Source organism: Artemia franciscana, chromosome 14, assembly GCF_032884065.1.
Source record: "Artemia franciscana chromosome 14, ASM3288406v1, whole genome shotgun sequence".
Taxonomy (NCBI): domain Eukaryota; kingdom Metazoa; phylum Arthropoda; class Branchiopoda; order Anostraca; family Artemiidae; genus Artemia; species Artemia franciscana.
The window spans coordinates 31,441,288-31,469,206 of record NC_088876.1 but is presented as its reverse complement, the minus strand read 5'-3'; the positions used below and the strand labels follow the sequence as shown (position 1 = coordinate 31,469,206).

Genomic DNA, 27,919 nt, shown 5'->3' with positions numbered 1-27,919 from the left:
CGAATAAAAAGATTATTGAGGACAACTGACGTCATTGTTACATATTTTTTAAATGGATAAACATATGAAAACGTTAAGTCTAGAGAAAAGACAAGGTAACTGTAAATAGTGGAAATAATCTTAGCTTTCCAGTGACCTGTAAGTAATCTTATGCATATTCCTTAGGATCTAAAGAGTTTTTGGTGTTCTAGCCCCATCTTGCATAGGCTAAGCTTCTTAAGGAGTCAGAAGAAAAGTTTTTTGGTTATTAAAAAGGTTGGTTCTTAGGAAGGCAGCTATCACATCGGTGAGTTAGTCAAATATTACTATATCAAACAGGCCTAGTTTCTAAACTATCTTATATTTCTTAGTTGAAAAAATTTAGAATGATTAGGCCAATACCTATAGTCTATATTTGGTGAGATTGCTATTTAAACTGGCTTATTAAGGTAAAGTAGGGATCAAATTTTACTTTAGCTACTTTTGGCTATCTTTTAAAGAAGTTAGGCTAGGAAAATGAAACTTTCAGGGATGTGTCTACAGGCGAAAGTATGTCCCAGGAAGGTATTTTGAAGTACCTACTTCTACTTCTTTTCCTGGTAAAATTCTAGTTAATTGACTTCTTGCTAATTTTATTAATACCAAATACGGTAAGCTTTCAAGCTTGTTGCAATAAACATAATAATTAGAAATTATGACAATACTGACAACATAATACACACATTCAAATCAATGAAAATAACAAACACTGACAAATCATACTATATATTATTTAAAAATGATTTACTTTGAAAATTTGTTTCTGCTAGTTTTGTTTTGAATCTGTTTATATCATTTGTTAGAAATGTTTCAGGTGCAAGGTCATTCCATGGCTTCCACACCCTGCTGTAAAATGAATGTTGGCCTATTTTCCTTTTTGAAAGTGAGGGGTACAATTTATGTGGGTGATAATGGGTCCTGTTAGTGTCATTAAATGTGAAGAACTGTGATGTAGGCCTACTTACATTATCAATGCCTTTGATTATACGGAATGTGTTAATAATGGCTGCCCTATCCCTTCGGAATTGAAGACTTGGCAATCCTAGCCTGTGCAGTCTATTTTCATACTGCAAATGTTTCAAATAAGGTACAAGCTTAGTTGCTCTTTGCTGTATTTTTTCAACCCTTGCTCTGTCTTTTTTATTCAATGGATACCATACTGACAAATTGTATTTGAGTATAGGTCAAACTGTTGATTTATAAATGGCAATGAATGAACAGAGATTAAACTTACAGAAATTCTAAGACATAATAGCTGATAGTTTGCCTTACGAGTTACTTCAGAAACATACTGTCAAACCTATGACTAGAATCAAAATGAACACCAAGGTCACGGACATTTTCAACAGGTAAAACTGAATGTCCAGCAAGATGGTATTGGTAACTTTGTTCTACTTTGCTGAAGTAATGGACAACCCTACACTTATTTTCGTTGACAAACATGGAATTAACATTACACCAATTGTGCACTGCATCCAAGTCTTTTTGAAGCAACAAAGCTTCATCTGAATTTGTCAAGGAGTGGTAAAGCTTACATCATCTGCAAACATTTTAACTGTGGAATGGTGGACAACAAGAGGCAAGTCATTGATGAAAAGTCAGAAAAGTACTGGACCAAGGCAACTACCTTGTGGAACACCACTTAAAACCATATCAGCAGAGGACAAAGCATCACCTACAATCACTTTCTGCGTCCTGCCTGTTAGATAATCACCAATTCAATGTTCTGGCACCAAGGTGATAAATCTCACACTTTTGAAGTAAAACAGGAATGGAAATTTTATTGAATGCCTTAGAAAAATCTATATATATGCAATCGAACATGAGACCTTCATTGGCCATCCTATGGAAGTCAGTAATTACTTCCAAAAGCTGCATATTACATGAACGTTTTTTACAGAAGCCATGTTGAGATGGATGCCAAAGAAGGTTTGATTCAAAATAATTTTGTATTCTCTTGACAATTAGTTTTTCCATAATTCTGAAAAAATTGAAGTGTTTGATATTGGTCTATAGTTTTTAAATTGTGTTTTTGTGCCACTTTTATACAGGGGTTTAACTATTGCTTTTTTCCATACCAAAGGGCAAGTACCAGACACCATGTGCAGATTATACAAATATGTCAGTGGTTCAGTGAGTACTATTGCAAGCTCATGGATCATATGGTTTGAAAATTTATGAATGTCTGGTGATTTATTTGTGTCAAGATGCTTCAGGACCTCAAAAACTTGTTGATCATCAAAGTCAGAATCATCAAAATCTTTGGTGAAATTGGTAGAAAAAATAGGATCAATAGGAGTTTTTTTGTGAGGTCATGTAAAAACAAATGAGAAGCTTCAGCTTTTCCATTATCATTTTCTATATTTGTCTGTGGTTCAGGATCAGTGAATGAAGTTGAGGATAGGGACTGTGAAGTCTGGTTTTTCTTGTATATTTCCAAAACCTTTTTGGGCAACTTTGAGCAGATGCAATGATAGACAATTCATGTGCCTCACGATTTGACCGAAGAAGCCTAGTTGCTCTATTTCTTGCTCTTTTATATCCTATCCATGACTCAGTGCTTCTTATTTTAATATGCTCACACCACTGATAATTTTTTTTTGCTAATAGCTTGTAGAATTTCTCAAGGAAGACTTTGCCTTTTTTTATAGAGCTGACTATAAACTGTAGTTGGAATAAATTTGTCTTGACCCACTACCAAAGCTTCATGAATCAGCTCAAATACCTCATTAACATTGTATTTATTTTCCCTCAACTGTCCTGTGATACATAATGACAAAATGAAATTTTGGAAAGACTCATAATCACCTTTAGTGTAATTATACTTCAGGGTCTGCTTTTGAGGAGTAGAATCATCACCTGAAGATTTTAACGACAGTTTAAGAATGGTGTGATCACTTTTTCCTAATGGAGGTAGAATTTCAATATTTCTAACATCGTCAGGAGATTTTGTTATTACCAAGTCAAGCATAGAAGGAGTCAAATCATCCCGAAATCGTGTAGGCTCCTGAATGTGTTGGCATAGGTATGTGTCCTGCAATTTTTGAAGGAAAAGATGCTCAAATGATTGATTAGAAAGCGATGTTGTTTGACTTTTCAAATTTTTGAAGGAAAAGATGCTCGAATGATTGATTAGAAAGCGATGTTGTTTGATTTTTGGCTGTTTCTTTTCTTTTTGTTTCATTTTTCACTAAGGTTATCAAATTCGACTTTGAGCAATGTAGTGGCGTGCTTTTTAACATCCTCAACAGAACATTTGGCATACTTCTTTTTCTATCTGTGTTAATTGATCACTTATTGGTTTCAGTAGTTTTTCAAATTTATCTTGAAGCTTAGTTTCGATTGTTGAAAATGGACACCTAATTTTGCTCTTTATTATGTCTTTGATCTCACTGGGTGTTATTCCTTGAGTTCCAGAGCCCTGCTATCTCAGAAAGGGTTTAGGTTAGGAAAATGAAACTTTCAGGGATGGATCTACAGACTAAAGCATGTCCTGGGAAGGCATTTTGAAGTAACCACCTCCACTCCTTCTCCCTTTAGAGGGCCCTGACCTTTGATGACCTTTAAAAATATGTGTGCTATAAAAGTGAAACCTTGCAAAATAGATCTTCTGCTTAATTAAAGTTCAACAAAATTGTTTTCAGCTTCATAACTTTGCTCAGTTACATTTTGGCTATAAGGTTTTAAAGATATGCAAATACATTTTCTAAATTTTGAAAAAAATTTGATATGGCTCAAAACTCTACTCAAATAACAGGAATTTCATTTTCAGAGCTAAAAGCAGAGAAAAAGCAACTAGTAATTGAAAATTAAGGTAAAATGTTGTTTTGTAAATTTCAATAGGTATAGACCTGTCATGTAGGCAAATTTCAGGGCCCTCTAGAGGAAGAAGGAGTAGAGATGGGTTCTTTAAAATATCTTCCCAGGACATATTTTAGCCTGTGGACCCATTCCTAAGAGTTTCATTTTCCTAACCTAAACCCTTTTCGAGATAGCAAGAAGTCAATTAACTAGAATTTGGCCATTAGTTTCCTTAGTCTTAAAAGTAAAATGCTATTTTGAAAACAAATTTAGACCTATAACAGTTTTAAAAAGAAACTGATATATTTAACAGATTATTCAGATAGGCTAGCTAAGAAACAAACTTATCCCTATAGTCAGAACTGCAGCTGCATCCTTAATCCAAATTCAATGTCCATTTGCATTAGAAATGAAATACCTCTAGCCTATATATATATATATATATATATATATATATATATATATATATATATATATATATATATATATATATATATATATATATATATATATATATATATATATATATATATATGTATATACATATATATATATATATATATACATATATATACTAGCTGTTGGGGTGGCGCTTCGCGCCACCCCAACACCTAGTTGGTGGGGGCGCTTCGCGCCCCCCCCCCAAGCCCCCCCGCGCGCGTAAGTCGTTACGCGCCATATTAGTTACGCGCCATTGTAGTTGTGTCCCTGTGTCCCACCTGTGAATATAGATAGATTTATATATGTGTTTCAAACTACGTAAAAATTGCGAATATACAACATTCTTGGCTTTCCCATTGTCTGTCCATATACAAAGCCGTATGTACTAATAATGACGTCATATGCAAACGCTCTTTTTACAAACAAACAAACATGCATACACACAACTCGTTTTTATATAGATAGATAGATACAATACAAATTAACTACGTAAAACTTGTGAATATACAACAGTCTTCGCTGTCCCATTGTCTGTGCGTATAAATAGATTGTCAGGTTTACCGACCCTCAAAGATGCAACATACAATTGTACATTGGTAAAGCAATCTGTATTAAGATCTATACCGCATTTTTCTAGTGATTGCCCTTGAGCTTTGTTGATGGTGGTTGCAAATGCTAATCGAATTGGGAATTGCAATCTTTTAAATTGAAAAAGCAGATCCGTTGGAATCATGGGAATGCCATGAATAAGAACAGCCTCACCCTCATAAGGCCCTGTCAAGATTGTGGCATCTATTAGGTTTTCCATTGTTTTTTTTTTACGGCAAGTCGCGTGCCATTGCAAAGCTTTGGTGGGTTGATATTTCTTAAAAGTATTATTGGTACGCCTATTTTTAGTTGTAGCAGGTGTGGTGGACACCATGAAGGATCTATGGAATTTAAAAATTCAGATGGATAATTAACTGCTTCATTTGGTTCCGAAATACAAATTAACTGCGTAAAACTTGAGAATATACAACATTCTTCGCTGTCCAATTCTCGCTGCATATAAATAGATTGTCAGGTTTACCGACCCTCGAACATGCAACGTACAATTGTCCATGGGAAAAACAATCAGTATTAAGATCAATACCACATTTTTCTAATGATTGACCTTGAGCTTTGTTAATGGTGATTGCAAATGCTAATCGAATTGGGAATTGCAATCTTTTAAATTGAAAAGGCAGATCTGTTGGAATCATGGGAATGCGAGGAATAAGAACAGCCTCACCCTCAAAAGGCCCTGTCAGGATTGTGGCCTCTATTAGGTTTTCCATTGTTTTTTTTACGGCAAGTCGAGTGCCATTGCAAAGCTTTGGTGGGTTTATGTTATGTAACAATATTATTGGTACGCCTATTTTTAGTTGTAGCACGTGTGGTGGAAACCCTGAAAGATCTATGGAATTTAAAAATTCAGATGGATAATTAACCGCTTCATTTGGTTCCAAAACTGTGTCGACTGACTTGTAAAGGACTGCCTGGTCTTGAATCTTGGTCAAAACAATATTGTTGATTTCGTGGACGTCTATATTTTTGGGTGCGAGAATCGCTCTTTCACTTAGCCATTTATTATTTTTATAATTTTTTAGAATATTCGGAAATACTTTTTCAATCAATTCATTTTTGGACGTCACTAAATTACAGAAATCAGCAGGTAGTTGTATACGTCCTGAAATTGAGTCTACTGGGAGCTTTCCGTTTCCCATTGCCAGCAATTGATCTGAAAATGTTTGACCAGAGTCATCGTTTTGCAATCGGACACGCATATTTGTAGTTAATTTTAATGTTTTTACGTGTGCCCATAAATTAGAATTTTTCAGGCAAGCATTCATTTCGTCTGCAGGAGTTGATCTAGGTATTATAGGTAATGTTTGCCTGAAATCTCCCGCAAGCAATATTAAGGTGCTGCCAAAGGGTTTCGACTTCCCTCGCAAATCTTTCAAGCATTGATCCAGAGCCTCGAGCGATTTTTTGTGTGCCATTGTGCACTCATCCCAAATAATAAGTTTGCATTGCTGCAATACTTTACCCATCCCAGATGATTTGGAAATATTGCACGTGGGAGTTTCTGTAGAATGCAAGTTCAGAGGCAATTTCAAAGCGGAATGAGCAGTTCTTCCACCAGGCAGCAATGTTGCGGCTATTCCGGACGACGCAATTGCCAACGCTATATCATTTTTAGATCGAATTGATGCCAGAATCAGTTTTATCACAAACGTTTTACCAGTACCTCCTGGCGCATCCAAAAAGAAAATTTCTCCAACGTTGTTATCGACACAATGCATTATCGTATCATAAATGTCTTTTTGTTCCGACGTTAACTTGGAAATGTTATTTTGTACATACGACAATAGATCACTCGTACTGTAACTTTGTTCACGATCCAATTCTACACATGTCGAAACAGCAGCGATACGGTTAGGTGAAGGCATTCCCAAACCCTGAAGAGGTTTGTTTGCCATACTTATGCAAAAATCTTCTATAACAACTAAAGTGTAGTTATAAATTTCTGGTGTAAAATCAAAAGTCATGTCTGACGTCTCTAACTGTTTTCGATGAAGTATATCTTCGGACATTTTTGACTTATATTTTTCCCATAAATCTGTAGGAGCTGATGGAGAGCAAGTTGTTAAAATGATGCCAAACAATGCACGAATTTGACTTGGGGTTGACGTTTCGCACGCGTCATTGATGCAGTTATCCCAGTGTTGGTCATTCTCCAATAAATTCAGAGCTTGGCATGCACTACGGTAAGTGTCATGTATAGTACCATTTACAGTCCTCAAATACTCAAAGGATGTCGGACCGGGTACATTCACCAAAAGCAGGCGTAGAAAGAAGCATTCATGTTGATTGGGGTGAACGGTGTAGAGTCTTCCTATCGTGGTATCTTTGAAGATGGTAGGTTGGCCGTCGACTGACTTACCCTGTTTTCGACGTTCAAATACTTTATTTTTAGTATTCCACGTGTAATACGAAGGCACTTCAGTATACAGCAGTTTTTTCGCAAAAGAATCATTTTTGCAAAGCGAAAAAAAGCTGTTAATGTTGTATCCGGTGGATTCAGGACTCTTTGTTGCACGTTGGTTTCCGTGAAATAAACACGTTGACCATTCTGTAAATGTACCGCTAAGTGAACAACAGCTGGACTACGTTCATGTATCGGAAATGAAAGAATTCGCCAAACAGCTTCATTACTGCTTATGTATCTTCCAGCCTGATATTCTACGATTTCATCGAAATCTTTGATTTCGGACTGCAAGCCAAAAACTGCCATGTCACTGCCTTTGTTGACGTATTTACATATATATTTGATTGCCTTTACGGAGTTACAGTATTCAACGTTTATGTGTGCATTAAATGTTTTTGATAATAAAGGGGAATATGGAACAACCCACTGGTTATCTACTTCGATGGTGGTACCGTTACGCTTCTTTATTATTGCTGTTTTACCGCCATCTTCAGTAGATCTTCTTCTATATTGTGGGTAACCATCATTGCCAGTAATTGTTTTGGGTACTAAAAGTCGAGGATATTGCTTTGTGCACCTTCCTTTGGCCATGCATGGTGAATTTTCGTTCAGTGCACCGCAAGGTCCATGTATCATATTTTTTACAATAATATCATGTAACCCCTTATCGACATTTTTATCAGGTATTTCAGCGGAAATCACATCATCAATTTCGTTTGAAGTAATTTTTTTATGTAGCCAGATTAGTATATGTGCGTGTGGCAAACCTCGTTTTTGCCATTCCACTGAGTACATCCAGCATCGCACTGACCCAAACACTTCATGTTTTACAAGGTAGTTTATCAGTGATTTCAACTTTTGCCGGAAGACACGTGCCGTAATGTCATGCCTATGAACCGCCGATTGTCCTTGAAGTAAAAGCTGCAGTATCTCGTCCCAAGATTGATTACATGTAAATGTAATAAATAAATCTGGACGACCATAGAGACGAACATACGCAATAGCATCTTGAGCATATTCATGCATATGACGGGGACTGCCAACATATGACGAAGGTAAAATTGTTAATCTTCCAACGTTTGTGGTATTACCGTCATTTATAACTGCATCTCGCAAATGAATGTATTGTTCAGAGCGGAGCTTGGTCTGATTCAGGCGGATATATAGCAAACGTTCTGATTCAATTTTAGCATACATATCAACCATAAATTGGTGAAACAATTCACGGCATTTTAAAATATAATTTTCTTCATCCTGCCGAATCATTAGTCTATAGGAATAATAATGCATTGCACTGCATTTCTTATTCATTTCTTTGTTAGTGGCTGGATTCATCAATTTAATATTAAAGTGATAGCCGTCGGCTCCATCCCAAAAAATGATAGGATATTGTAGGGCATCGTAGCATCGATGAGTTTCAGCAATTCTTAACAACTGAGCGTTTTGCTAATGTAGAATAATATCTCGAGGTAAAAACTGATCACCGACCATAACGATTGCCACTTCGTCGATAGTTGGAGCATTGTATCTACGCACATGTTGGCCAGGAGGCGTTTTGTCAGCGGAAATAACAATTTTATGAGTATCAGTAGGCATCAAATCGATGGCTGTTTTGAACAGACGCACTAACTTATTATTTTCGTGGAAAAGATGTTGCAATTGGGAAACGATTGTCCTTTCAACGTTGGGAGAAATTTCGCAACGTGCATTCAATTCAGAATTTCTATCACTGATGAAGTACAATTGTAAAAATTTATGATTCTCGCCTGAGAATGGTAGAAGGGACCCTGCTTTATGATAAATTTGCCCTTTTACTTTGAAAGTAGACATAAATTGATCTGGATTTTCGATTTGGGCTCCAAACGACGTCATTTGGAAACATGAGTTGTATTGTCTGATTTTTTACAAAAAACGCTTAGATTCTGACGTAGTTCCAGTAAGGAAAGTCTTCAATGGCTCTGGTGGTGCAGCCAATAGAGGAAGTTTAACTTTTCCTGAGGCGCAACACATTCCCATTGTTTCACCATTGAATTTCAAGGCCTTGCAATAGGGACAAATTTTAGACATTGTCCCGATTTGAACACATCTACTCAAGCTATAATCATCGACTGGGTTGTACCTGAATGCCAGGCGATAACTTTCAGATTGCTCTGATTCCTCGGCACGCTTTCTTTTCTTACTTTCTCTATCAGCAGCAAGCCTGTTTCCCTGCTGGTCTTTTGATTCCTCGACACGCCTTCTTTTTTCACTTTCTCTTTTAGCAGCAAGTCTGCTTCTGCGTTGCTCTAGTAGTTCCTCGGCACGCCTTCTTTTTTCACTTTCTCTTTTAGCAGCAAGTCTGCTTCTGCGTTGCTCTGGTAGTTCCTCGGCATGCTTTCTGTTCTTTCTTTCTCTATCAGCCTCAAGCCTTTTTCCCTGCTGGTCTTTTGATTCCTCGGCACGCCTTCTTTTTTCACTTTCTCTTTTAGCAGCAAGTCTGCTTCTGCGTTGCTCTAGTAGTTCCTCGGCACGCCTTCTTTTTTCACTTTCTCTTTTAGCAGCAAGTCTGCTTTCGCGTTGCTCTGGTAGTTCCTCGGCACGCTTTCTTTTCTGACTTTCTCTATCAGCAGCAAGTTTTTTGGCATAGACTCTTTGAGCATCTTCATCAGTCATTATAAACTTAAGCATTAATAGAATTCTACGCGAACATACGTCTTATATAACTTGAATGACGTCACGCATTCAAAGCAAAAATGATGGCAACTAATTTCATGACGTCAGCCGAAACATGACGGCGGACATATGTCTTATATAACTTGAATGACGTCACCTTCAAAGCAAAAATGATGGCAACTAATTTCATGACGTCAGCCGAAACATGACGTCACCTGATCCATCCACAGATCCACACACAGACAACTTATTTTTATATATATAGATATATATATATATATATATATATATATATATATATATATATATATGTATATATATATATATATATATATATATATATATATATATATATATATATATATATATATATATATATATATATATATATGGATTCAGGATGCAATTCTGAGTACAGAAGTAAGTTTGAACATTACCCCCCCCCCCCCCCAAATGTACAAATACATACCCTGAATTGGTATATATAGAGGTGAGGGTTAAATTTATTTCTTATACAAAATGAATGTTAAATTTGGATTCAGAATGCAATTCTGATCGTAAAATTATAGCAGTTCATATAACTGGCTTTCCTATAAAGTGAATATACCACTTGATGCCTTTTTTATGCTCTTTACAAACATATTTGTTGCTACTACCTTAAGTTGAGATCTAAACAGTTTTTGGGCTCTTAAAAATGACAAATATTCAAAAAATTATGACAGTTCATATAACTAACTTACTAATAAAGCAAACATACCACCTGATGCCTTTTTTTATGTCCTTTATGAATATAATAATTGCTTCTACCACAAATTCAAATTTAAGCACTTTTTGAGCTCTTAAAAATGACGAATTTTATTTAAAGTATTATTTATTGCTTGTTTTCCACAAAATAATTGTACGTTTTCTCAGCGCCATCTTTTCCATCATTTTCAAAAAAATAATGCTACATTTTCTAAGTGCTAAAATTATTTGTAATAAGGTTAGGTTAGATTAGGTTAAAAAGTACTTATATTTGAACTTAAGGTTGAAGCAATTATTATATTTATAAAGAGCATAAAAGAAGGCATCAAGTGATATGTTCACTTTATTGGTAAGCCAGTTATATGAAATGCTATAATTTTGCCATTCTGACTATAGAGTTGAGTTTATTTCTTAGCTATCTGAATTATCTGTTAATATAAAGATTAGCCAAAAAAACTGAAACCCCTCAAAAATTGCATCACAGCAAAACTCATGTTGTTTCTAGCATGCTTTTATTACTAAGACCAATAATAATTATCATTCCTGAATCAGCTACAACTTTCAATTTTTTCTTGCTAGTCACTTTTGTTAGAAACACATTTTCAAACTTTTTATTACTATAGACTGTTTTGAGTCCTTTTAGCCCTTAAAAGGCTCAAATATAATTTTTCCCCAGAAACAATTGTTTAATGATGATCAAGCATTGAAAAGACATCAATTACCTTACCTTAATTACCTTAATCCATCTGAGAGCTTTAAGATCTTCCAGACCTGTAGTGCTCTTGAGTTGATGACTGCCAGTTGAACCTCCACTGCTTCTTCTCTCACTCTTTGTCAAGTTGGTTTTTGAAGGACTGGATGGAGGGAGCACTGACAGTTGAATCTTTCAGTTTATTCCAATGATTTATTACTCTTCTCGAAAAGAATGTTCGGCGAGTTTTAGATCAGGAGCTTGACTTTGGTAGCTTCTTGGAGTGTCCTCTTGTGTTTTGCTGGCAGGTACTGAGATTGCTGACTTTTTGTTCTGTAGCTTGTAAGTAAGCATCATATTGCTGCGCAAGCGTCGGTAAACCAGAATGGGTAGTTTGAGGTACTTGAGGTTGTCCTCATATGAGGTTGATGCTAGACTTCTTATGTATTTTGTTGCTCGTCTCTGTACGTTTTTGATGAGCCTCACATCTTGTTGATAAGAACGACCAGCAAGGCACATGCTAAAATCGAGATGAGGTCTGACAAGAGCCTTGTATAATTTTAGAAATATAGATGCCAGTCTGCTGTTGATGGTTCATTTTAATAGTCCAAGACTGGAGCTTGCACGGGAAACAACATGTTGGACATGGCTGTGAAATTTTAAGTTTATCATCAATAATGACACCTAGATCCCTTTCTTCGGTTCTGTTCTTTAGTTACTCCCTTACTTTGGTGGTGGGGTTGTAGATTGTGTAGTTTTCCATTGGGTTGTTGGGTCCAAGGTGTAATACACAGCACTTTCCTACATTAAATTTGAGAAGCAAGTCATGGTTCCAAGCTTGTAACTCATCTGTGTCGTGCTGGATACTCTGAGGGTATGCCATACCAAAGAGTTGGGCATCATCAGCAAACAGGTGCATGCCATTTTCAATATGGTTAAATATGTCATTGATGTAAATGAGAAAGAGTTGGACCCAGTCCAGTTCCCTGCGGTACTCCACCCATTACTTCAGCCTCATCAGAGTATATTGGTTTGCCATCTGTAGTAAATATGCGAACTTTCTGCTTGCGCTTTGTAAGGAAATTCATCAGCCAGTCTACAACAGCCTGATTGATGCCAATAGTGGATATTTTGGAGTGCAGTCAACAGTGAGGAACCTTTTCAAAGGCCTTAGCAAAGTCCAGCAGGAGCAGGTCAACCGGATATCTGTGGTCAAATAGGTCTATGATTTCCTTGTATGATTCCAAGAGGTTTGTTTCAATTGATTTGCCTGACTGGAAGCCATGCTGCTTGGGGGAAAAGATCTTGTTGGTTGTCAAGTGCTTAAGGATTGAATCATTGACTATGCGCTCAAGTATTTTGATGACAACTGAGGTCAGGCTAATTGGCCGATAGTTTTCAGGCTTGGAACGATTACCTTTCTTGAAAACTGGTGGAATGTTGACTAGTTTCCAGTCTGCTGGCAGCTCTCTAGAGATAAGAGATGTCTGGAAAATTCTCCCAAGTGGTTCTGCTATCATATCTGCAGTTTTTTTTAATAGCCTGGGGTGTAGGTTATCTGGCCCTGGCGATTTGTTAGTATCTAATTTCTGTAAGCGTCTGAGAACCTCTGTATGCAATAGAGTGATGCTTTCCATTGGGGATGTTACAATGTATGTAGGTGAAGAGGGTAATGCAATCTTCCGAATGAGCTCAACTAGCTTTGCATCTGTTTGCTCAGGTGAAGGTGATGATAAGCTTCTGTACACACAACCAATTCTAACAGTGGTATGGTTATTACTCTGTGGAACAGGAATATCGAAGATTATTGTTTCAGCGTGAGGGCATCCACTGGGATGCGCAATAGGGGTTACAACATACGAAAATTTGACTAATGTAAGTGTTCCACGGCGGCAATGACTAGATGATAGATTGGATATAGTGTGGTAACCTTGCAGATTAATATGTGAATCTAGGAGCTGGTTTCTTGAGTTCTTAGGACAGACCTCAGTAAGGAGTATAACTTGATAGTTATTTGCGTAAATCATAGATTTCAGGTCGTTGATTTTGTTAGGAAGTTGGTCAACGCTTGCGATTAGAGCGGAAAAATCTTGACTTATTTGCTTCCTTTTTTGGTAATTATGGATATTTCGGACTGGCTCATCTTCAATAGACAAGAAAGTGCAGTTGAAAATTGTTTTTACATTCTATTGAATGGAAATTGTACAGAATATCTAGTTGGACCTGTCCATCTTTAACAAAGCAAGGAAACTGTTTGAGAATTTCAAGTCTGGTATTCAAAAGCTGAGAAGCGTAGCCTAATGCTGCCTGGCGGAAAGGCTAGTTTCAATTCTCTAATCATTGGCAGAGAATCCATGATTGCTAGTGTTTTGTATTAGAAGTAACAAGGCTTATTAGTTCTATTAAATATCTAATTATAAATTATTCTGACATCTTTTAGTAGTATTCGATCTAAAGTAACTAGAAGCAATCCACTTTTATTTCAATTCAATGAATTTTTTCCCCAAAATTGAGATAATAATAATTATTTATTTATCACCCACTTCACAAAACAGAGGTTAAGTGGAGTAAAATACAAAAGAAAAACAGCCAAAGTAAAACAAGAAACAAAATTTAATCACATACAGAAAAAATACGGATAATGCGATGAAAACATCCCTGCCTATAAAGCGTTTCAATAGCTAGCTTGGCAGATAATTTTTCGGAAGCACCAGTATTATCTGTCGCACAATACTTTTTAACCAGTTTTGTATTCCGGTAAGACCGAGGTAGATATAAAAGAAATTTGCAGTACCGGTAATAATTTATGCAAATACGTTTTAGATCACCAGTCAACAGAAGTGGCCTAATATCAGAACAGAAGAGTAGAGAATGATCAGAAAAATTTGAGTAAAGCTGAGTTAGTGTTTAATGTTTAAGAATGTTAATAATAATGTTAATAAGTGTTTAAGGCTGCATAAAGTGAATGACTTAGTTATAATATTAGACATTTCCAGGTAAATGTATTTATTCTGGGGCAGTTTAATTCGTAAAATATGTTTAATAATATTTCCTTTTGAAGTGTTATCTCCTTTTCAATTCCTTCAAACTTCATTTTTTGTTGTTGTTGCTTTATCCAGAAACGAGATCTGCCAATTTAAGGATATCCAATCTTGGTTTAATAAGAGTATCATAAGTAGATTAAGAACGAGACTTTATTTTCAATTAACAGAATTCTGTTCCAAAAACAGACAACTTATAAGCAAGTTGATGATTCCCAAATATAATTTTAAGGCTACATAAAGTGAATGACTTTGTTATAAAATTAGACATTCCCAGGTAAATGTATTTATTCTGGGGCAGTTTAATTCATAAAATATGTTTAATAATATTCCCTTTTGAAGTGTCTTCTCCTTTTCAATACCTTCAAACTTCATTTTTGTTGTTGTTGCTTTATCCAGAAACGAAATCTGCCAATTCAAGGATATCCAATCTTGGTTTAATAAGAGTATCATAAGTAGATTAAGAACGAGACTTTATTTTCAATTAACAGAATTCTGTTCCAAAAACAGACAACTTATAAGCAAGTTGATGATTCCCAAATATAATTTTAAGGCTACATAAAGTGAGTGACTTTGTTATAAAATTAGACATTCCCAGGTAAATGTATTTATTCTGGGGCAGTTTAATTAATAAAATATGTTTAATAATATTCCCTTTTGAAGTGTCTTCTCCTTTTCAATAGCTTCAAACTTCAATTTTTTGTTGTTAGAACGAAATTTGCCAATTTAGGGATATCCAATCTTGGTTTAATAAGAGTATCATAAGTAGATTAAGAACGAGACTTTATTTTCAATTGGCAACCTTCTGTTCCAGAAACAGACAACTTATAAGCGAGAAGATGATTCCCAAATATAATTTGTAGCTGTTAAAATTTTGGTGGAAAGGAAACTTGTATTGGCAGGTAATAGTTTGAAAAATTAAATAAGGATAGAGGTCAATTTTTCAAATTGGGCTTTTGAGATTTTTGATAGCGTGCTGTAGACATGTTCCTTCATAGAGCTGCTGGAAATGAATGTTTTGATGGGGGTTAGGTATGGTCTTAATGCGTTCGTCGTGATTGCGCTTGAAGAGGCTGATAGAAAATTCTCTGCTTTTTTTCTTCGTTCAAGGGATTTGTATTTTGGATGAACATGGACCCGAAAGCTGTTCATTTTATATGCTTCCATCAGTATGGGGCGAAACCGGACACCTCGAAATGTGTCCGGAGTCAACCCAAAAACAACTATCCGGAGTCACCCCTTATTGTCGCCATTTTGAAAATATATCTTTTTCTGGAAACAACCAGATATTTATTGATGAAAATTACTTGGAAAATACCGGGTGAAATTTCTAGAGAGTATATAAAAACTCCTTTACCTCTTATCTCAGTTGTCTTTGGCATCAAATATTCAAAACTTTCGCCTAATGTGCGCTACATGAATGGCATATAGCGGCAATTTTCTGAATGGATTAGTTCAAAGACTTTGGACGAGAGGTCCAACGGACGGTTTCGCCCCCCTCTCCCCTATTTGGTAAATTATGTCTGAAAATGAATGAAATACTAGGTCCGTTATTCCCCCTTACTATAGCATACTTTCAACGCCATGGCTAAGACTGTATCTATTTTTATCTCCATTTTTTCGGTCAAAATTCCATTTCACCCCCCGAAAATCCTGCCATTTCCTTTCAAATTTCAATAGTAAAAGTGTAAAATTGGCATCCCCTTGTGTTTTTTTTTGTTTTGTTCTTTTAGCTGAGTTTGCTTTCTTTTATTACTTATTAGTTGAAAACACCATTTGATGTTGGTTTTATTTAATTAGATTCCCTTCATAGGTAAAAAATGCAATTGCTTATGCCCTTGCAAATGCTGTCAAATGGGACTGGCCTTGTGCTTGGCCTGACTTGTTGGATATCCTACTAAAGTACATTAGGACAGAAAACCCAGATTTGGTGGATGGATCAATGCGTTTCTTATTAGAGGTAGCTGGTCAAATTTTGGATAAGCATATTACTACCCTTGGTCCAATTATCCTCCAAGAAGTTCACAAAGTTTTCACTGATGTTCAGGTGATTTTTTTTCCAATGCTTATAATTTGTTTCATATAGAGATAAAACATATTCCACATCTTTATATTTTATATACTTTTAAGTAATATGCATAGGCAAATAGGTATTCATTTAGGGTACTTGATTCTGTCATTTCTGATGTTAATGGAATTTGTTGCCCGATACTGACTACTAACAAATTATTGCAATGTGTTCGAAACTTGATTTATTGTTTGGTTGGGGGATGGACAACCTTCTTTTCGTTTGGCCCAAAATATACGGCCTAAAAACATAATCTTTTGCAATCTACCATTCGTAATTTTTGGCCTTGCTGTCCTAGCATTCCATTCATGGTAACCATAGAAGTCCGGGAAGATTTTACGAACAGTTTAATATTTGATGGAATGCTTAAAACCATAGTTTGACAATTCTTAGACCAGTGCCCAATATACTCCTCCCTCAACTATTTCTCTTACTCGAGTAGCAAAAATGCAGGTAAAAGAACTATTTCTCATAAACACAAAAACATTTTGTCAAATCGTAAATTGGAAATAAAAATGCAGGTAATTGCCCTTGTAACGGACGTTAGACAAAGATCACGGGAGATTAACTCCTTTTCCCTACTTCGATGTTGCCTACTCAAAACAAGGATATTTTAGTAGCACCTCCTCCCCCGGAAATATCCTGAATATACCCTTGATTTTAGAAATGTCCAAAATAACTTCTTCGACCTTTTGAAATGCCCAGGTTTAAGAACCGTACTTAACCACTGCTATTACCATGTCTTCTAATACACTAGTTTTATGTAAGAGAGATTATCTTCCTATTTGTCCAAACTTTTTTCAAATATAAAAAATACCCTGTGCCTTGGCAATTCTACTTTTTACATCTTCACTGTATCCTCATCTATGCTAATAATACTACCCTCAAAAGTTGCGCTGTCCAATTGATCCTTTTGCCTGTTACCAAATATCCCCTGTTGGCCCTCATTTGTTCCTAGTTTATGCGACTTATTGTTCTTAACATCAATTTTAAGACCTATCTTTGTACCTTGTAAAGCTGAACCATTTCGTTAATATTTTTATCTAGGATGCCCTAATCGTTAGCACAATCGAAGTCTTGGAGAGCATGCCTTTTCATTCGACACCATGTTTTCCCATCGCCTTTTTCGATTTTTTCTGGACCAAGCCAATTAAAATAATTCATATAAATGGGAATAGGAGATGGGAAACAGCCCTGCTAAATTAATTTGTATTAGCCTGCTTGTAAGATGAGCTGCGTATGCTTTCTATATTTCTAACGGACTATGTTTCCATAGGTATACCTAAATTTTTGTATTTCTAACAAATCAATAGTCTCTTCTACGTCATTTATTGTGATAGTACCTTTGTGTGGTAAGCTAAATTTATCTTTAGGAATTAATCTGAAGAACCTTTTTAGCAGTGTTTTTTGCTTCTTTTTGGGGGGGCAAACGTGCTAAAATATTAACATGGTGTGAGATGAAAATTGATTTTTTTTTTCAGAAGCATGCTAGCTCCCCTTCCCGCTCCTTCCCTTGCTTTCATTGGAATGAAATGCTTGAATTATTCGATCAATAAGGAAATTAAGTGTTATTTTTAATTGCTATCAGAGAGATTAAAACCGCATACATAAAATTTCCCTTTCTTGCACCATCTGTCAAATTCTTAGTCTAACTTACATTTCGTTTTCTAATATTTGTCCATCTATACTTCAAAAGAGACTTCAAAAACTTAAGAGACTTTAGAAACTTCAAAAAGGGCTCATTCGATTGGAAATTGAAGGGGCTAGTGCCGTTTTTAATAGGCAAAAGCGAGTGGAGGTCAACTACCCCACGCCCACCATTTCCCCAAAAGTATTCAACCAAATTTTGAGATAGCCATTTTGTTCAACGTAGTTGAAAGGTCCTGAAATTATGCATTTGAGGCTGACATCCCCCCCCCCTTACAGTCCTCAGGACAATGGTTGTAAGTTATGCCTTGGAGGCGCATAAGGTTTTTTGTAGAAAGTGTTGTCATAGAAAATTCAAATAGGGTTCATTCGATTGGAAATTCAGAGGACTGGTGCCTTTTTTAATAGTCGAAAGTGATCGGAGGTCAAATACCCCCCCCCCCTTTCACGCCCTTCATTTTCCCAAACACTTCTGATCAATATTTTTATTTTGATGTAGTCATTTTGTTCAACGTAGTTGAAGGGTCCGGTAATTATGTCTTTGAGAATTACACCCCCCCCCCAGAGCCCCCAAGGCTGAGATTGTGAGTTGTGTCCTGTGGGCATTTTATAGAAAGCGTTGTCGTAGAAAATTCAAAAAGTTTTCGTTCGATTGCAAATTGAGAGGGCTAATGCCCTTTTTAATGGTCGAAAGTAAACGGTCCCCCACCCCCATTATTGCCCCAAAGACTTCTGATCTACATTTTTATATAGCCATCTTCTTCAACATAGTTGAAAGGTCTGAAAATTATGTCTTTGAGGATAACAATCCCCTCCCCCCACCCAAAGCCTTCATGACAAGGTTGTAAGTTATACCCTTGGGGCACACAGGGTTCTATAGAAAATGTTGTCTTCTAAACTTCCAAAGGGACTCATTTGATTGGAAATTGAGAAGATTAGTGCTCTTTTTGTTAGTCGAAAGTGATCGGAGGGCAAATGACGCTCTCCACCCCTATCCTTTCCCCAAACACTTTCAATCAAAATTTGAGATAGTCATTCTGTCCAAGGAATCTGAAATGCCTGGAAATTATGTCTTTGAGGATAACACCCCCGACCAACAGATCTGTGGGCAAGGTTTGTAAGTTGTTCCGCGGGGCATATATGTGTTTTATAGAAAGGGTGGTTGTATATACTTCTGAGGTTACTCATTGAATTGATAATATGAATTCCTAGTGCCCTTTTTAAGAGTCAAAGGGATCAGGAGGCAGTTACCCCCCCCCTAACATGTTGTGTTTTCCCAAAATGCATTGAATAGAAAATTTTGAAACAGTTATTTTACTCAAAATATTCCAAAGATCATATAACAACTCTTTTGGGGCTGAAACAAACCACCTGAGCCTAGGTACGAAGGTTTTTAGTTATGCCGCGGGTATTTAAAGTTATTATTGAAGGGATGGTTGTTTAACTTTGGAAGAAGCTTATTTGGTTAAAAATTGGAAGTTCTATTTAAGTGTCAAAAGTGATGAAGGGCATGGAGTTTATATGGAATGGTTGGTCGTATTAAATTCAGATGGGTCTCATTTAATTTTAAACTGGAAGTTATAGTGCCCTTTTTAAGAGTCAAAGTGATTTGAGAGACCTCCTATCCCAGTCCTATCATTTCCCACGACAAACTTCCTAACAAAGTTTTGAGGCAAAAGTTTTTTTCAACATTGTTGAAAGGTTCAGTAATTATGCGTAGCAATATTCGTAGTAGCATTAGAAACATTATGTAAATAGCACCTTTTTTCAACATCCTCTTCACACACACAATAAAATTTTAACTTAATATCATCAACCGGTGCTGAAGCATTGCTAATACGTCCTCCTGACAATCTGTGTGGGCTTAGTATGTTTCGATTCATTTAAATAAAGTTACAATATTGCCCAAAAATTTCGCCTTAATACCCTTCGGTTTATTAGTAGTAGTAGTAGCACCAGTATTTATATTAGCTGCAGTAGGAGTACAGTTAATAGTAATAGTCTGAGCTTTAATAGTAGTAGTAATAAAATATAACAGTTGTAGTAGCTGTAGGAGTAGAAGCAGTAGTAGTATAATTCAAATTTGTTTTAGTGTCTTTTGGTTTGTTCAACACTGCTCACAGCATCTGTAAAGTTTCAATTTCCCACACGAAAGTGTTCCTAAGATATTGCTGATATGCCCTTTTGACAACCTTCATAAGGATGGCAGGTTGTCATCCGTAGAACAGAAATATTCTCTGAAACTTTCACCTTTACATCTTCATAGGTTGTGGATTTTGAACTAGCCAGAAGACACTGTGTATGTGCATTTAGTGCTGCTTTTACTCTTAGGCCTACTGTAACTAATGATACTGATGGCATTAAGTTGAAACTTCTAGGGAACGTTTAGGGGTAGTTAAAACTAAAAAAAAACAACTATATGCATGCAGGTATTAAAAGGGCCTATGAGCAATACAGGGAATATAAGGACATGGGCAGTGATGCTCTATCATAGCTAGTAAAATTCTTGATATTTTAAAGGAGCTGATTTGTTTTAGCAAAATTAAAAGTTTTAGCACCCTCTGAAGAGTCAAAGGGGATTGGAGGGCAATCAGCTCTTCTCTCTAGCTCATAATTTTCCAGGCACTTCTTATCAAAATTTTAAAACGGCCATTTTGTTCAGCGTAGCTGAACGGTATAGTTACTATATCTCTAGGGCTATTAGGTTTGTCAACCCCCCACATTTATGTAATTTGCCCTTTATACTTAAAAACTAGATGTTGCTTTAAAATTAAATCAAAATGCACAGTTTTGAATGCTGTTTGTTCTTTGTATTTGCTGGTTACCTATAAGACATCTCAACAATATACCAAGAACGACTGATGGTATTAAGCTCAAACTTTCGGGGCTACTTCTATTACTATTTCTGCTCTTTTAAAATTTTGCTAAATCAAGAGATTTTAAGTGTATCCAGGCTGTGAAAGAGGGTAGATATAATTTTTTGGGGATGGTATTAAGTTTTATCTATCAGGTCAACTAAGGATGTATTTGACTAAATTAAGCGCCACTTTTTCGTCATGATTTTCTGAAGGGCTTAGGTTCTTTTAAATTGCTGAAAAAGCTTTTCCAGCATACAAATAGCAAGCCAAACTATAAATTCTTAAAAAATGGAAAAATTAAAACCGTCATTTTTATTTTCTCTGAAAAGACTAATAAGACTTTTTGTGCAAAAATGCACAAAAATAAAATCAAAACCAAGCATACAACTACCGCAAATCAGCATCAATAAATAAATGAAACCCGAAACCAACAGAAATTATAGTAAATAACTTAGTCAAACACAAAACGAGCAGAAATTAACATGAGTAGGGTTCAAAACCCTTTTGCTTTCTAAAAGCAATAATATAATTTTCACTTTACTGAAAAAATTCAAATGAATGTGAATTGCTAGTTTATTATACATATCCTGATTTTTATTCCTTAAAATCGTATTTAATCTTTGATTTCTTAAAGTTATAAAATTGAAAATTTTTAAAAGATTTGTTTTCACTAAAGTGCAAATTATATACTTTCTTTTAGAAATCTTCAGCGCTATAAGAAAAATTGAGAAGAAATCATGTGTACGTTTTCTGAACGAAAATGTGAACGGAACAAACCGGATTTAAAAAAAAAAACAAAAAAACAACAACTCGGAAATAAAAAAAAATAATAAAATCGAAATTGGAAGAATAAGAAAACCTAAAAGCTAAATAACGAAGAGAACCATCAAAAATAACAAACATATAAAATTGGCTGGACTAAAAAGCCAATATGCTAATTTCAAAATTGATTCATACATCAATAACAACGATTATCAAAAAAAAAAAAAAAAAAAAAAAAAAAAAAAAAAAAAAAAAAAAAAAAAAAAAAATGCTGCTTTCACAGTACTGGATCAATGTCTACATTGATAAAAATTCTTTATCCACTTGGTAAGTGAACCCAATTAGCTAGCTCGGGAAATTCTACGTCTGGTTTTGTCTAGTACTAATTAGTTCCTCTTTTTCAGTAGCCTTTTTGATATGAAGGGTTGTCCCTTTGTGAATTTGAAAGTGTCACAGAATTTATTTTAGGAATGATTGAACTTCTCGTCTAAGAAGACCAAAATAAGCGTCATTTCTTTTAGAATTACTCTTATCTCTGATTAGAGTCGAACTTCAATTCAAATAAAATGGTATGATGCGAGTTGTTATAAATGTGCTTAGCAAGGGTTGCATCAGACATTTTTAGATGTTTTCCTCTTTTACTTCAGAAAATGTGAATGTGTTTCCTTCTGGCTTTCTCTTATACCGCTGAAAAAGAAAGGCTGTTGTCTTTCCAAATACCTGCTTTATTTCTTCCTGTATTTTCGTTGATCGTGCGAAACCCCTTTTGTATTTTTCTTTTCTTTGGTTTTTATGGCACTTGGTATTAACCAAGTAACATATAGCGATCGCAAATTCTGTAGGTCTGTCGGCCTGTCTGTCCCAGTTTGGCTACTTTAGGCACTTCCAGGTGAGCTAGGACGATGAAATTTGGCAGGCATATCAGGGACCAGACCAGATTAAATTAAAAATAGTCGTTTTCCCGATTTGACTATGTGGGGGGGGGATTAATTCGGAAAAACAGAAAAAATGAAGTATTTTTAACTTACGAACAGGTGATGAGATCTTAATGAAATTTGATATTTGGAAGGGTAATGTGTCTCAGAGTTCTTATTTTAAATTCCGACCAGATCCGGTGACAGTGGGGGGAGTTGCAAGGGGGAACCTAAAATCTTGGAAAACGCTTAGAGTGGAGGGATCGGGATGAAACTTGGTGGGAAAAATAAGCACAATTCCTAGGTACGTGATTGACATAACTGGAACGGATTTGCTCTCTTCGGGGGAGTTTGGGGGGGAGAGTTAATTCTGAAAAATTAGAAAAAAGGAGGTATTTTTAACTTACCAAGGAGTGATTGGATCTTAATGAAATTTGATGTTTGGAAGTATATCGGGTCTCAGAGCTTTTATTTTAAATCCCGACCAGATCTGATGACATTGGGGGAGTTGATGGGGAGGAGCCTAAAATCTTGAAAAACGCTTAGAGTGGAGGGATCGGGATAAAACTTGGTGGGAAAAATAACAAAAAGTCCTAGATACGTGATTGAAATAACCGGAACGAATCTGCCCTGTTTGGAGGAGTTGGGGGGGGGGGGGGGGTAATTCTGAAAAATTAGAAAAATTGAGGTATTTTTAACTTACGAAAGAGTGATCGGATCTTAATGAAATTTGAAGTTTATAAGGATATCGTGTCACAGAGCTCTTATTTTAAGGCCCGACTAGATCCGGTGACATTGAGGGGAATGGAGGGGGGAACCTAAAATCTTGGAAACCGCTTAGAGTGGAGGGATCGGGATGAAACTTGGTGGGAAAAATAAGCACAAGTCCTAGATATGTGATTGACATAACCGAAATGTATCCGCTCTCTTCAGGGGAGTGGAGGTGGGGGGAGGGTTAATTCTGTAAAATTAGAAAATGAGGTATTTTTAACTTACGAAGGAGTGATCGGATCTTAATGAAATTTGATGTTTGGAAGGATATCGTGTCTTGGAGCTCTTATTTTAAATCCCTACTGGATCTGGTAACATTGGCGGGGGAGTTGGGGAGGACCTAAAATCTTGGAAAACGCTTAGAGTGGAGGGATCGGAATGAAACTTGATGGGAAAAATAATTATAAGTCCTAGATACGTGATTGACATAACCGGAATGGATCCGCTCTCTTTGGGAGAGTTGGGGGGGGGTTAATTCTGAAAACTAGAAAAATGAGGTATTTTTAACTTACGAAGGAGTGAGTGGATCTTAATGAAATTTTATATTTGGAAGTATATCATTTCGCAGAGCTCTTCTTTTAAATCCCGACCTGATTAGGTAAAGGGGAAGTTGGGGGGGGACCTAAAATCTTGGAAAACGCTTAGAGTGAAGGGATCGGGATGAAACTTGGTAGGAAAAAAAAAAGCACAAGTCCTAGATACGGGAGTGACATAACCAGAATGGATCTGCTCTCTTTGGGGGAGTATGGGGGAGGGTTAATTATAAAAAAATAGAAAAAATGAGGTATTTTTAACTTACGAAAGAGTGATCGTATCTCAATGAAATTTCATATTTAGAAGGACCTAACTCAGTTCTCTTATTTTAAATCCCGATCGGATCCAGTGTCATTAGGGGGGGGGGTCTTGGAAAACGCTTAAAGTGGAGAGATCAGGATGAAACTTGATGGAAAGAATAAGCACAAGTCTAAGATAGGTGACTGACATGACCGGGCCAGATCTACTCTCTTTGGTGGAGTTGGGGGGGGGGGAGTAATTTGGAAAAATTAGAAAAAATGAGGTATTTGTAACTTACGAACGGGTGATCAGATCTTAATGAAATTTGATATCTAGAAGGATCTTGTGCTTTAGAGCTCTTATTTTAAATCCCGACAAGATCCGGTGACATTGATGGGAGTTGGAGGGGGAAATCGGAATTCTTTGAAAATGTGAAAAACGAGGTGTCTTACGAATGGGTGACCGGATCTTAATGAATTTTGATATTTAGAAGAACCCCGTGACTCAGAGCTCTTATTTTAAATCCCGACCGGCATTAAGCCTCTGATTTTCCTTTTAAGGCAATCTATTGATTCTTAGAATTTTGCTAGAGCTCATAACATATAATTTCTTGGCTCTTGGTCTCTTTTCCGACCTCGTCACAAGTGCCATATGAGCTCTTAGCTCTTGTTTATTCTTAAATGAATAATACTTCGATTTATTTTAGAAATATCGTTTAAGAATTAGAGAAATGGCTCTAGATTTATTCCTAACCGTGTGCGAAGTAATATGCGGAGCTGTTTTCACCAACAAATCATTAGTTAAACTTTTACGTGAAAATATACTACTGCCATTTTCTCAAGCGTTGGTAATGGCTTTGCAAGCCAACGATGGCCCTGCTCTGGACAACCATCTTCGTGCAAAGATTTTTCAAGGTAAAATAGGTCACACTTTTTCTTCTTTTCTTGTATACCTTTCTTCTCTTTGAGTTTCAACAACAATTTTTCTCGTTTCCTTGATTGATGCTTTTCATTATTCTACCTTCTCACTTCTTAGTTTTGTTCTACCAACTATTTTTCTTTAAACTATGTTACCCGTTTCTAATTTCCTTGCCTGTTTTAAACATACTGTTACTTTTTAAACATATTAAGGAATACCTTCAACCAGGAATTCTGAATTTAAGGTGAGAGGGGAAGACTAAGTCATAAATTTAGAATATCATTGCTTATTCTGGATTTCCTGAAAATTGCTTAATTGGTTTGTCAAGAGCACTAGTAAAACTGTTTTCAGTCTTCCCTCGTATAAATATACTATATTGTTCGCATCACAACGATGAATAAATCAAAATCAGAATGGTATCTTTTATGAATGCAGGTCCTTTTAATGTTTCAGAAATGGATTTTGATGTCCTTGGACTGTGCTAAAGCACTACTTCTTTGAAACATTTTCCATAATATGCAAATAGTCTTCGTTAATGCAAGAACACTTGAGAAAACCGGTCAGCTAAACGAAACCGGTTTGAAAAAAAGGTAAAAAGTTAAAACCGGGCAGCTAAACGTTTTCTGTTAGAAAAAAGGTAAAAAATAGTGTTTATGGAGGGCAAGCTGCTTTATTTACAGGTATCTGAACTAAAACATAATATAACAATACGCATGCAATATGCTCCCATTGTAGTTGGTCAAGAATAATAGAATAAAAAGGGAAAAAATCTTGCTATGGTTATCCTTATGGGCCGGCGTTCCCCCCACCATCTTCCCAGAAAATACCCCGTGGAAAATACTTCCTGCTGAAAATAACCCCCTCCCCCCAGAAAATATCCCCTCCAGAAATTACCTTCCGCGGAGGATGTAGAAAATGCTGGAACCTAGTAGAAAAAACAACAACAAAAGATGTAAAAAAAATCCATGAAAAAGACATAGGCTATAAGGGCAAGCGTTGTAAGTTATGCCTTGAGAGCATAAAAGGTTTTTTATAGAAGAAAGCGTTGTCATATACAGTTTGGAGGGGACTCATTGGATTGGTAATAAGACATTTTCTAGTCCTCTTTTTAAGAGTCAAAGTGATAAGAGTGTAGCTAGCCCCCCTCCCCCGAAAAGTGCATCCAATGTATATTTCGAAACACTCCTCCTTTTATTCAAAATAGTTTAATGATCATGCAACAAGGCCTTTTGGGTTGATATAAGCCACTAGAGGCTGGGAGTGGGGGCTATAAGCTATGCCCCTTTGGCATCTAAGGTTCTTATGGAAGGAATGGTTGTATAAACTTTTTTTTGCTTTTAACACACCGTTTGTCATCGCTGACCAAGATTGAAATTGTGCACTGTATAGGAAATATCAAAGCCCTTCACATTCATATTCTAGAATTTGAAATCCTGCAAAAGGTGAACCTTAAATTGCATCAACACGTGATTTCCTTTGCAGCTTTTTACTTTAATTCGACTGTCGAATTCTACTGGATTATATAAGATCTGGATTAGTTGTTCATTGCGGCCAAAGGTTACAAGTTGCTTAAAAGTAGACTACAAGTCTATCTATATGAAAAAGATTCAAGTACACTTGTGAGCCCCCCTAGCACTTCAATGTCAACCATTGTTCTGCACCTTAAAGGCCAATTTGTTGAGTTTCCCTACTTGGATTCATCTATCTTCAAGGGGCTGTTCTATGGAGGAACTTTTGTGGTTATTGGTATGACCAGTTGGGAGGAGCAGACGTGACCTTCATGATTTTTTCAAGAAGCGAAGAGGATGTGCGAAAGACACACAAGTTCACCGCTTTTTGGAAAATCAGCCCTATCATAAAATGTAAAAGAGGTACCCATATGAGACTGGATAAAAAAAATATACCTTATTTTTCTGTTGTGCTGATGTAATAATTGAAGAATGCCTACACATAAGCCAAGTTTTAGTCCAATACTATCATCTCAGTAGTGGTTGATTCGGATACCGAAATTTTTCTGATTAACCTTGAAAAGACTCATGGGATACTGACCGTTGCATGCTCAGCAGCTAGACTTGACATTAAAGTGGGAACGGTGTCGCATAGCCGGCCATGAATTTTCATGTTTGCAAAGCCGAGGTTCATTTACGTACTAAAAGAGACTTCCTGACTGAGCGGGTCTTTATGCTGGCAACTCTTCAAGCTTTTTGTCGAAAAGAAAAAAAAACAGTATGAAATTTTATTTCACATTTGACTGAAGTGTTTGTAAGCCAGAAAGACAAATAGAACGTTCCGGATTGCATAAGTGAGCCCTGGCAAGAACAAGGACATGAAATATTCTATCCGTGCTTGCAAAAAACACTAGCCTCCGTTGAATTATTAAATATAAGAAATGGTAATAATTATTTTTGCAGTCAAATAAATAGGAACACCTTAGCATATAAACGTGTTGAATCATCAGCGGGTTCAATCCTCCTGTGCTAAGAAGTAACTTAATCTATTTTCCTCTTTTTCAGTATTGACATCGATTGTTCAGGTTTCGCCTAAAGAAGTTTTGATATCGCTTGAAGAAATAATACATACTGTCATTTTTTTTTTAAATCCATTTTGAATGCAATTGACGCCAAGCTCAGTGAGGAAGACGTAGGAGCATCTAATGACGGTAGCTACCTGTTAATTTCTTCTCTTGGCTTGCAGGAAAAAAAGTTATATGTGTTTCAGACAGTGTTTTGAATAGTTAATAATCGCTGTGTATAAATGGATGAGAGATAACCTTAGCGATTGTTTTAGTTATAATATACCTTTCGCTCTA

General features: G+C 36.1%; 1 protein-coding gene across 2 annotated transcripts; it reads left to right on the top strand.

Moving 5' to 3' along the window:
* Positions 1 to 40: 40 nt before the first annotated feature.
* On the top strand, positions 41 to 27,884 carry LOC136035577 (importin-9-like). Of its 2 annotated transcripts, XM_065717452.1 has the most exons (4): positions 10,851 to 10,904; positions 16,212 to 16,445; positions 24,899 to 25,106; positions 27,624 to 27,884. In XM_065717452.1, exons 1-4 carry the CDS (start codon positions 10,866 to 10,868, stop codon positions 27,716 to 27,718), a joined length of 576 nt encoding a protein of 191 aa, XP_065573524.1. In that variant the 5' UTR covers positions 10,851 to 10,865; the 3' UTR covers positions 27,719 to 27,884. The 2 variants fall into 2 exon arrangements, 1 of the variants encoding a protein (XP_065573524.1); XR_010619470.1 differs by lacking the exons at positions 10,851 to 10,904; positions 24,899 to 25,106 and adding an exon at positions 41 to 138.
* The last annotated feature ends 35 nt before the right edge of the window (positions 27,885 to 27,919 follow it).

Coding starts and splice junctions, on each gene's coding strand:
- LOC136035577 (XM_065717452.1), top strand. CDS start 10,866: ATGCTACATTTTCTAAGTGCTAAAATTATTTGTAATAAG. Junction 16,446..24,898: donor AAGTTTTCACTGATGTTCAG/GTGATTTTTTTT, acceptor GATTTATTTTAG/AAATATCGTTTAAGAATTAG. Junction 25,107..27,623: donor TCGTGCAAAGATTTTTCAAG/GTAAAATAGGTC, acceptor CCTCTTTTTCAG/TATTGACATCGATTGTTCAG.